Raw genomic sequence first — 10,753 nt, 5'->3', positions numbered from 1 at the left:
CGGAGTCGGTGCTTCAGTTGGTTGCCGCCCCCTAGTCTCCCAGTTTGGATTTTCGAACCCAACTCTTCGGCCTTCACATCAGTTCCATCTTCAAGTTCCAGCCGAACCTGAACCCAGGAAAGAAGCCCACGTGCCGCCTGTCCACCCGTGGAGAGCCAGGTGAGGTTCTCGCCCGACTTAGGGCCTCGCCTTCCCCTCTCCCATCGGTCCCGCGAAAGCCCTCCGCGGCCCCGACCATGGCCCAGAAGCCGAAGGTAGACCCCCATGTCGGGCGGCTGGGGTATCTGCAGGCACTGGTCACGGAATTCCAGGAAACGGAGAGCCCAGGTGAGAGGCGCGGGTGGGCGCCAGGGGAACCCTCAGGAGTCCGACCGCGACCGCCTTCTGGGCCTGGTTCCAGCGCTTCTTTTCCTTCGCAGACGCCAAGGAGCAAGTCCTCGCCAACCTTGCCAACTTCGCCTATGACCCCAGCAACTACCAGTATCTGCGGCAACTACAAGTCGTGGATTTATTCCTCGATTCTCTGTCGGAAGAGAATGAGACCTTGGTGGAGTTCGCTATTGGTAAGCCTGGGGCTAGTCACCTAGATACCTGATGAGCAGGGGAGAGTGTTAGAAATGAGCCCGGGGCTGGGGGCTGAGGCTGGGGCTCAGTGGTAGAGCGCTGGCCTTGCACGTGCGAGGCACTGAGTTCGCTCCTCAGCACCACATATAAAAATAAAGGTATTGTGTGTCCATCTACAACTAAAGTAAATAAGTGAATAAAAATAAAAAGACATCTTAAAAAAAGAAAGAAAGAAATGAGCCCTTGGACCGCGCGCGCGGTGGCCCACACCTGTAATCCTTAAGACTTGGAAGGCTGAGGCAGGAAGATCTCAAGTTCAAAGCCAGCCTCAGCAACTTAGCGAGACCTTGTCTCAAAATAAAAATGAAAAAGGGCTGGAGATGTGGTTAAGGGCCCCTGGATTCAATCCCTGGTGCTAAAAATAAATAAGCCAGTCCTTGGGAAAGGACTGGGCTTTTTTTTTTTTTTTTTTTTTAATTTTAATATTTATTTTTTAGTTTTTTTCGGTGGACACAACATCTTTGTTTGTATGTGGTGCTGAGGATGGAACCTGGGCCGCACGCATGCCAGGCGAGCGCGCCACCGCTTGAGCCACATCCCCATCCCAGGACTGGGCTTTTCTAAGCTTTTTTTTTTTTTTTTTTTCTTGGTTTTTCTACTAGAGCTAGGTACTCAGTCCCAAATGCAGTGCCTATCTCAGTATCAAATGCTTCCATGTGCGCCTCTGCAGTTTACATTTCTCATATGTTTATCATATATAACTGTAAAAGAGAGTCCCAGTGTTACTTAACATGCTTAGTGAATTCTGTCATTTTCCTTTCTTATAATGTTTCCAGAACTGGGTGGATACACTGTCAAATACCTATTCTGCTGCTAAAAAGCTCTGTTCTGGGCTTTGAGACTTTGAGTGTTTTGTCTCCGATGGCAGAGGAAAACAGAAGGGGACACCTGAAGGGGGGGATTCATTCATCCAACGTGGTGTGTGCAGTCCTGGCCATGACTTGATGCAGTGGCCCTGAACGAGATTGCTTCTGGAATAACTAGCAGAGAGAAGGACTGGATCAGATTGCCCTTAGTCATGGCTCACAAAACCAAAACCAGTGTCTGTCTGTTGGCAAGTAACAGTGGGTTTGGTAGAGCTGGGCTTTGAGTCATACAGGTATGTTCAAGACTTACTCTGCCTTTTTATTGTCTGAATATGTGATTTCCCTTCTCTAGTCATTTGTCAGGAACAGTATCAGTAACTCCCTTTTACATTATTGAGAGAATTAAATGAAATATGATGCTTTTTTAGGGTCGGTGTCTACAGCTGATCCCGTTGGCCTCCACCCAAGAACCTTGTTGAGGGTAAACAGATTCCTTTTCTCTCAGAAAAATGAGATGGAATTAGATAACACCCTATCAAAGGAGCCACCCATCTGTTCCAGGGATTTTGCTCTCTGGAAAAACATCACTGAGTAATAGGGGAAAAGAGGAGCCTGGTGTTGAGGGTGTTGCTCAGTATTAAGAGTTCTTGCCATGCTGGGTTATAGCTCAGTGGTAGAGTGCTGACCTTGCATGTAGAAGGCACTGGGTTTGATCCTCAGAACCACATACAATAAAAGTATTGTGTCCATCTACAACATTAAAAAAAAAAGGAATCTGAGGCACAGATATCTGCAACTATTCTGGCTAACAGCGGGCAGGGTCAGAATGCAGGCTTCCTTCCATCAGTCCCTGAAGACCACCACAGTAGCAGATATCTGTGTCAGTTCTGATGAGGCAGGGCTGAGATCTGCTCCAGGGTCCAATGGCTTTGCCTCCCTGTCTGAGGTTGGAAGTCAGGTGTCTGCTGGGGGCTTCATTCTGACTGTACTTATTTCCATCAGTTGTGGCAATGGCCTGAAAGCTGTAGTGGTCCCTTGCCACCACATACCACTACAGCTCACCTTGTACCACTGCCTGCAAGGTCTCTGAATCTGTCACCACCTACTAGGCAGGTGGTGCTGAGCCCTCTTTATATATCAGGGAACTACTTAGGGAAGTTAGTCTAGTACTGGAAGTTCACACTGTTAATGATGACTGGAGCCACAATTTTACCCTAGTTCTGGAAGATTCTGCTCTCAGGGGACCCAGCTGACAACCCATATGCAGGCCCCAGGACATCAGCTTCCCCTGTTCTTTGTTTCTGCTGCACCTGGCCTCCTCCTTCACATCCCTGAGCTAGTTCTTATGGGAAGTCATCCCCCCTGAACTTGGTAGTGCCCACAGTCCCTAGGGCCATATCTGGTCAGTGTCATAGAGGAACTGCCACTGGAAGATGGCTTTGATCAAGCCAGAGCTGCCCCAACTTGAGATATTGGATGGGAAGTGGATGAATTATGGGAACCAGATGTAAAGTAACTACTAATTGGTTGAAAGAATTCTGAACTGAAACCCCAATTTACAACATTGGTGGCCTTGTATTCATTTAGGAATGTTTGCCCAAAGCACCATTGGGTGACTCTCAGGTGCCCTATACACCTGCATCATCCTAGACGCTACCTGAAGATGTAAAAGAATCAGGAGAGAATTCTTTGCTCCCAGTAAAACTGATTAAATCCTAGAATATAGAATTCTTGACAGTTTTTCTACTAAAGTGGGACTTAAATAAGTGGCCCTCCAGGATTCATTTCAAGTTCTTATTTATTTATTTATTTGTTTATTTATTTATTTATTGTAGTTGGACACAATATCTTTATTTTATTTATTTTTATGTGGTACTGAGGATCGAACCCAGGGCCTCGCTCTAGCGTTGAGCCACAACCCAGCCCTTAAATGGCTTTCTTATGTTCCATTTCCTGCAATACATGTTGCTGCCACCAGATGGTAGCAGTGTTTATATAAAGGTTGGTAAATAAGCCCTCAATGGCCTCTCTGGAAAATATTGTTTAGTAAAATGGGAGATAAATGTAACCCATGATCCAGCACTTCTGTTCATAGGGTTAGACACATGCACATCCAGATACATGCAGAAAAACACCATTAGCAGCATTGTCTGTAATAATCCCAAACTGGAATGATTGAACAATAAAATGGACACCCATGTCATCAACTATTCATACTATTAATAAATGAAAATGAAATCTACAGCTAGATTCAATTTCTTTTTTCTTTTTTCCTTCTTTATACTGGGGATTGAACCCAGGATGCTATATCCCCAGCAGTCCCCCCGACTTTTTTTTCTTTCTTTCTTTTTTTTTTTTTTTTTAAGACAGAGTCCTGCTGAATTGCTTTCTACATTGCTGAGGTGGACCTTGAACTTGTGATCCTCCTGTCTCAGCCTCCCAACTTGCTGAGGTTACAGGCATGCACCGAGTGCAATAATCTTTCCAACATAATGTTAAATAATTGATGCCAGATACATATAAAACTCATGCCCTGATCAGGGAACTGTACCTCTGAGGGAGGGAGAGGATTGCATCAGAAAGGGATGTGCAGAGGCTTGAGGACTCCCCTCATGCTGGCTATGTGGGCACTTGCCTCTTCCTTGTTAAACCCTACCTGGATGTGCCAGCACTTTTCTGTACATGTGGATTGCTGATATGACCCTGTGCCAGCCAGGTGCCCTAATCACATCACTTAATTCTCTGCCCATTTTACTGGTGAAGAAACTGAAACTTAGAGCTGAGTTGCTTGCTCTGGTCCCCTAGTCCTCCCTAAGTGGCAGTACTGAGGTTCTAATTGGATCTGTCAGACACAAAGCTGTTGCTATATTTGGTGACTGACTCCCTGCACCTCCTTGTGCTGATCAGCTGGGCTTCTGGGCTTACACATTGTGCTGTTTAAAATAAATCCCCCAGCTATTTACCTGTGTCAAGATTCTGTCCCATCACAGAAAAGAGGTGATATGAGAATCTCTGGTCCATTCCTCTCTCCCCGCTCAGAAGGCTAGCTCCAGGCTGCTTCTACCTGAGCCAGGCCACCTCTGTCATCCCTGTGTGACTTGGAAAGACCAATACCCCTTTCCCTTAACTCTAGGCCCAAGCAGCACTGTTTGTTTTGTGTTTTATTGATGTATGTAAATTCATAATTCTTTCACATGCTATGCAATTAAAATGGTGTGTAGTGAACAGTATCACTCCTTCAGTAGCCATTTTCTTTCTTTGGTGCTGGGGATAGAACCCAGGGCCTCACATCTGCTAGGCAGGCTTTCTACCCTAGCTGCAGCCCCAGTCCCCTTGTTTGCCTTTTCTAGAGGCAGCCACCATTATTAGTTGCTTGGATGCTCTCCAGAGATTTTTTTTTTTTTTTTTTTTTTAGGATTTACAAACAAATAGGTAATTTGTATGTGTCATTTTCATGGCACATCTACACATGAGGAATCTATATTCATTCTTTTTTTTTTTTTTTCCAATTTAGCAACATATTTTGACATACCTGTAAAGAGCTGCCTTGTTCATTTGTTTGTTTGTTTACTGGTCCTGGGATTGAACTCAGGGGTACTTCACCACACATTTTCACCCCTTTTTTATCTTGAGACAAGGTCTCACTTAGTTACCCAGGCTGAACTTGAACTTGTGATACTCCTGCCCCAGCCCCTCAAGTTGCTGGGATTACAGGGGGGAGCCACCATGCCCAGAAGTTTTTCTGTTTTGTTGAGACAGGGTGTTTTTGTCAGGTTTTTGCTGCTGTGACAAAAAACCCTGACAAAAACAGCTTTAGAGGAGGAAAAGTTTATTTGGGACTCACAGTCTGAGAGGCCTCAGTCAATAGACAGCTGGCTCCATTCCTCAGGGCCCAGGATGAGTTGGAAAAAACCCAGCTCACTACATTACCAGCAAGCGGAGAGACTACACTTGTCAGATATAAAATACACACCCCAAAGGCATGCCCTCCAATGCCCCACCTCCTCCAGCCACACACTACCTGCCTTCAGTTACCACTCAGTTAATCCCCATCAAGGGATTAATTCACTGATGAGGTTAAAGCTCTCATCACTCAATCATTTCACTTCGAATGTTGTTACGTGATCTCACATTTGAGCTTTTGGGGGGCTCCTAATAGACCATAACATAGGGTCTATGTTTTCTAAGCCTTGACTCCTGGGCTCAAGCAATCCTCTTGCCTTAGCCTCTGGAGTAGCTGGAACTATAGGTGCACATGACCCAACCCCAGTGAAGATTTAGACCTGGCTGCATCAACTCAGTACCCCAGAGTAGGCAGGGCCTTAAGTGTAATAATACCTTGGAACACCTGGAAGAGCTCATTGAGTGGCGAGGTGCCAAGTGCTGACCAATTCCTCGTCAGCATCTCCTCATTTAATCCCTGGGACAACCTTCAGACTCTGCCCTTGTGGACCAGACTGCCCCTCCCAGCACCAACACCCTACTTGCTATGTGACCTGAGGTCAATCTCCTGGCCTTTCCCAGTTTTCTTATCCCAGGCTGCAGTTGAGGTTTCCTCAGCGGTATCCATGGATCCTGATGTCTACAAGGGTCCTGCTTTGTTCTATTTTTTTCTTCCTGTCTTTGTTCTATTTTTTCCTTGTCTTTTCTGTTTGTCCAAAGCAAGTTCATTAGCCTGTCAGAACTTGTTCTTTTGTTTTGTAGTCATTTCCTAAAATTGCATTGTTCTCAGCCTACAGTGAAGTGTACAGATATTGGAAGTGCAGTTCAGTACAATGCAGTTCATTAAGTTATGTGCACCTCCATGGAGCAACTCCTAAATTAAGGTGTGGAATGTTGGGGCTGGGGTTGTGGCTCAGTGGTAGAGCGCTCACCTAGCACATGTGAGGCACTGGGTTCAATTCTCAGCACCATATAAAAATAAAATAAAGGTATTGTGTCCACCTATGACTAAAAAAAAAAAGATGTGGAATGTTCCCTCTACCAGAGGTTCTTGCATGCCCCCTCCCACCTTGACCTAATGACAGCCCTAACCACTGTCTCTGTAGATTGCTTTGCCTATTTTTTGTACCAGGGATTGAAACAAGGGGCTCTTTCCCCCTGATCCACATCCCAGGGCTTTTCATGTTTTTATTTTTTTGTTTTGGTACCAGGAATTAACCACTGGGCCACATACCCAGCCCTTTATTTTTTACTTTGAGACAGGGTTTCACTAAGTTGCTAAGGCTTACCTTGAACTTGTGGTCCTCCTGCCTCCGCTTCCTGAATACCTAGAATTACAGGCATGCACCAGCAGTTTTTCAACATCGTGTAAATGGAATCATGCAGGATGTACTCTTATATCTGGTTTCCTTCATTTGACCTGGTGGTTTTGTTGTTGTTGTTTTGTGGGTTATTTTGTTGTTTGTTTTTTGGTACCAGGGATTGAGCTCAGAGGTCTTTAGCCACTAAGCCACATCCCCAGCCCTTTATGTTTTTATTTTGATACAGGGTCTTACTAAATGCTTAGGGCCTCACTAAGTTGCTGAGGCTGGCTTTAAACTTGCAATCCTCCTGGCTTAGCCTCCTTGCTGGAATTATAGGCCAGCACACCCAGTTCTTGAAAATGTGGTGCTGGGAATTGATCCCAGGGCCTCCTGCATGCAAGGCAAGTGCTCTACCACGATGCTACACTCTCGGCCCTTCTGTGTGGCTCTTGCCCCACAGCCTTCCTTAGTTCTTCAGGGCTGTTACACATAGGTAGACTAAGGGTGGGAGTTCAAAGTAGCCTTGGCTGTGGCTTCTCCAGGGTCTTCTGGTTCCATCTTCATGCTCAACCCAGGGTGTTTGTGGTTTGTTTGTTTGTTTGTTTCACCCAGGAGCACTTAACCACTGGGCCACAGACCTTATTTTTGGTACAGGGAACTGAACCCAGGGCATTTAAGTACTAAGCCACATTCCCAGCCCTTTTAAAATATTTTATTTAGAGACAAGGTCTTGCTAAATTGCTGAAGTTGGCTTTAAATTTGTGATCCTCCTGGCTCAGCCTCCTAAGACCCTGGGATTACAGGCATATGCCACCATGCTTTGCTGTTTGTGCCACTTCTGAAAGGCTAGGCAATAGCAGGCAGGCCTTTCTGGAACCTTGAGAGAGTGGGCTGGAGCCTGGAATGAGCTTTGCATCCCTTTTTCCCTGGGCCAACTGCTTATTATAGGCCTGAGCCCCTCCTTGGGACTCAGGATGGAGAGGAACTGGGAGAGGTGATAGGAGGAAGACTCTGAACCCATCCTTGCTTTTCCCCAGGGGGCCTCTGCAACCTGTGCTCAGACAGGGCCAACAAGGACCACATTCTGCAAGCAGGTGGCATCCCACTCATCACCAACTGCCTGTCCAGTCCCAACGAGGAGACAGTGTTGTCCGCAGTTACCACGCTCATGTATCTGAGCTCACCAGGTGCCAGCTCCCACCCCGAGCTGACCTCCGCACCTGTGGTCCAGTGCATGCTGCGCTTCTCTCTTTCTGCCAACACAAGGCTCCGGAACCTGGCCCAGATCTTCCTGGAGGACTACTGTTCCCCAAGTCAGGTGGCTGAAGCTCGCAGCTGGCAGGCCCACTCTGCCATGGGTATCCCACTGCCAAGGACTGAGGCCCCGCAGCAACCCTGACCCAGGCAGCTCCCAGTGCCGCAGCACTGTTATTTCTGGGGACCACAGTCCTGGCAGGGAAGTAGGGGAACACAGTCTGTCAAAGTGTTGCCTTTTCTACCATCTTAAAGGTGAAGTTTTTCAGCACAACAAGTGTGTACACTGTGCTGAAAAGGCAGTTGGAGGGACGTGAGGCCTGTGGAGGTCAAAGCTGGTGCTGTCTTCATGAGCTGACACTCAACACACTGGAAGTGAGGGACCTACCCCCAGTGCCACCACCTCCAGGCTCACACTCATGTCAAAAGCACGGGCCCTAAATCCAGATGTAGCACAAGGGCCTGCTGGGGAGCAGAGCTGGAACTGAGGCTTAGGATTGGTCCCTGGGCCTGAGGCAGTGAGGGACTAGCCCTTAACAGAAGTGTCTGGAGTAATTTTGAGGTAGATATAAGAAGCCTCATCGTTAAAAGGACCTGGGTGTGGGGCGGCAGGGGTGTAGCTGTGGAGGTGTGTGTGTTTGGCATGCATGAGAACCTGGGTGTGACCCCAGCAATACGAGAAAAAAGAACTTGAGCCCTGGGAAGCTGAGGTGTCACACCTCCCCCTCCAGGGCTGTGGAAGACCACACTTCCCCCTCAAGTTTCCAGGCTGGGCTCCTGGCCATGGTGGACACTGACCTGTGGAACTATGGCCTGGGATAAAGTATCTCCACAGCCCTTCTAGCTAGTAGGCACTGTATAAGGTTTTCAAGGATGAAACCTTGTGATGTTAACATGGCCAGCAAGCATTAAGACCAAGGCCCTGAGAGTGATGACACATCAGAATAAAAGCAGGACCCCTTAGAGTGGGATAGTCTCCCCTCACTGCTCCAAGGCTTCCAACTAAAAGCCTAGCCACGATCTGCTGTCACAGGAAGCAGCCAGGGAGGTAAGGCTTGCCCTGAGATGTTTCCACAGGCCCATGGATTTCAGGGGCACAAATGAAAGGGTGATGCTCAAGGCAGAGAAGAAGAGGTATGTGTGCACCCCCTGATGCTGGTCAACAGAGAAAGGAATGTGGTCCCAGTGGAAAGTTGTGGTTTGGGAAAAATGGAGGGCCCTGGCCTCTCAGGTGCACCCCTTAGACGGCCATACAAAGGCCATTCTAGAGGAATGCTATCCAAGTGGGTGTGGAAGCAGGGGCAGGAGCCACAAGATGGAGAAGGGAGGAAGCGTCTGTTCTCATAAGCCCTTGTTCCAGCTGCACCCACCCGGCGCTCTTATCCCTCTCCTTTCTCAAATAAAGGATTTTAAGAGACCAGACAGTCCAAGTTTTTTTTTATTAAAAGGGTCCTGACTAGCTGATTTTCCATTGTATTTCTGTGCCAGTCGTGCTCCAGGTACAGCCGTCTCTGGAGGTGCCGGGTGGCTGGGCCTGTGCAGGCAGAGGTTACTGGTCTCCATTCTGCATGGCAGGAGTCCCCTGGCTCTTCAGGGATTCCCTGCCAGCCTGCCTGCCTTCACTTCAGCACTGTCGCCTGCAGGTCCAGCTCATTCCCACTACACAGCTGCCCGCTTGCTCTCTATAATTTCCCTCCAATTGTCACTCCAGGAGAGCAGACGTCTCCTTGAAGGGGGCAGGGCCAGGTGCTGATTGTGACAGCAGGTGAACAAGATGTGCTCCCAGCTTGGGGTTTCCTCTAGGCCTAGGAAGGAAAGGCATGGAACATGTAATCTGGTTATTTTTACCCTCTACCTAATCCAGGCAGGCCAGATGCCTGGAGGTTGCCAAGGATAACAGGTCCAACCTTGAATGGTGTCCTTATCATCAATGAGCAGATCTCCCAAGACCACAGTCTTGTCTCTTGTCAGGATAATGCGCTCCACAAACTGGGGTCCCAGGTGTCGCTCGACCCAGCGGTACTGTATGGGAGACAGGTCAGTCAGCGGGGCCTGAGGAACCCTGCGTCCAGAGACAGCGCAGAGTGAGTGGGAGTCCTTGAAATGTTTCTCCTTCCCCCAGCCCCGACCCGGGGAGGCCAAAGCTGGTGCTGTCTTCATGGGCTGACTTGATTTTCAAAATCATGATCTGGTAAGCTAAGTTAGCTCAGGCGGCCGCACCTTCTCACCCACACAGTGGTCAAACTTCAGCAGAGGGCTGGAGCAGATGAAGACCTCAGTGCTGCAGAGAAGGGGGCCCAGTTAGATCCGCAGAAGCCACCGCTGTCCCGCGGGCGTCACCGCCCCTCCCTCCTTACTCTGGCATGGCGTTCATCTCCCGCAAGGCTTCCAAGGCCCCCGGGATGGGCTCCAAGTCTAAGAAAAAGCCTGGGGCTTCATACACGCTGGCCACTTTATCCTGCAAGAGAAGAGTTCTCGGTCCTGGCCTCGCCTCCAGCAGATGGAGCCCCGGAGACGTCTCCATTAAGCTCCCCAGGCCGGAGAGAGGAGGGTCGCGGAGGGTGGTGGTCGCGGAGGGTGGGCGGGCACTCTCCCGACCTTTCCTGTCCCGGGGTGAACTATGGGTGCAAAAGTGGGAGTTTTGTTCATTTCAAACAAAAGGGGTGTCCCCGGAATGAAGCCCAGGAGCTCCTGTCCAAGCGGTGTGGCTCCGGGCTCCGTGTCTTACCGCCAGGTCGGGCCGCAGGGCTCGGTACTGCTCGCTGGCCAGGAAGCCGCGGCGCTGCTCCAGCGGCACGTGCGGCTCCCCGGGGAAGCGGCGGT

General features: G+C 48.8%; 2 protein-coding genes across 7 annotated transcripts in view; one reads left to right on the top strand and one right to left on the bottom strand.

Moving 5' to 3' along the window:
- The first annotated feature begins 6 nt into the window (after positions 1–6).
- Positions 7–9,350, top strand: Armc7 (armadillo repeat containing 7). 6 transcript variants are annotated; one of them, XR_007345565.1, is made up of 5 exons: positions 7–327; positions 420–563; positions 1,493–1,723; positions 1,859–1,911; positions 7,714–7,766. XR_007345565.1 is itself a non-coding variant. In XM_048797893.1 (4 exons), exons 1-4 carry the CDS (start codon positions 237–239, stop codon positions 7,852–7,854), a joined length of 429 nt encoding a protein of 142 aa, XP_048653850.1. In that variant the 5' UTR covers positions 7–236; the 3' UTR covers positions 7,855–7,999. The 6 variants fall into 6 exon arrangements, 4 of the variants coding, with proteins under 4 accessions (XP_048653850.1, XP_015359696.1, XP_015359694.1 ...); XR_007345564.1 differs by lacking the exon at positions 1,859–1,911 and having other exon boundaries at positions 7,714–7,846; XM_048797893.1 differs by lacking the exon at positions 1,493–1,723 and having other exon boundaries at positions 7,714–7,999.
- The window catches only part of Nt5c (5', 3'-nucleotidase, cytosolic), a 2,956-nt gene continuing 1,553 nt past the window's right edge, over positions 9,351–10,753 (bottom strand). The window contains exons 2-6 of the mRNA XM_015504285.2: positions 10,659–10,753; positions 10,288–10,388; positions 10,151–10,211; positions 9,838–9,952; positions 9,351–9,735 (exon numbers count right to left, since the gene is read on the bottom strand). Coding sequence (XP_015359771.1) covers positions 9,590–9,735; positions 9,838–9,952; positions 10,151–10,211; positions 10,288–10,388; positions 10,659–10,753 — 518 coding nt within the window. The 3' untranslated portion in view covers positions 9,351–9,589. The remainder of the gene's footprint in view (positions 9,736–9,837; positions 9,953–10,150; positions 10,212–10,287; positions 10,389–10,658) is intronic.

This window comes from Marmota marmota, unplaced genomic scaffold (assembly GCF_001458135.2).
Source record: "Marmota marmota marmota unplaced genomic scaffold, marMar, whole genome shotgun sequence".
NCBI lineage: Eukaryota > Metazoa > Chordata > Mammalia > Rodentia > Sciuridae > Marmota > Marmota marmota.
The sequence above is the reverse complement of the archived record's forward strand: the minus strand, read 5'-3'. Positions and strand labels throughout refer to the sequence as shown.

Bases quoted from the DNA above. Each gene is read 5' to 3' on its own strand.
- Armc7 (XM_015504210.2), top strand. From the start codon at position 237: ATGGCCCAGAAGCCGAAGGTAGACCCCCATGTCGGGCGGCTGGGGTAT. The intron at 328-419 runs GTGAGAGGCGCG...TTTCCTTCGCAG, and splicing joins CCAGGAAACGGAGAGCCCAG to ACGCCAAGGAGCAAGTCCTC. The intron at 564-7,713 runs GTAAGCCTGGGG...GCTTTTCCCCAG, and splicing joins CTTGGTGGAGTTCGCTATTG to GGGGCCTCTGCAACCTGTGC.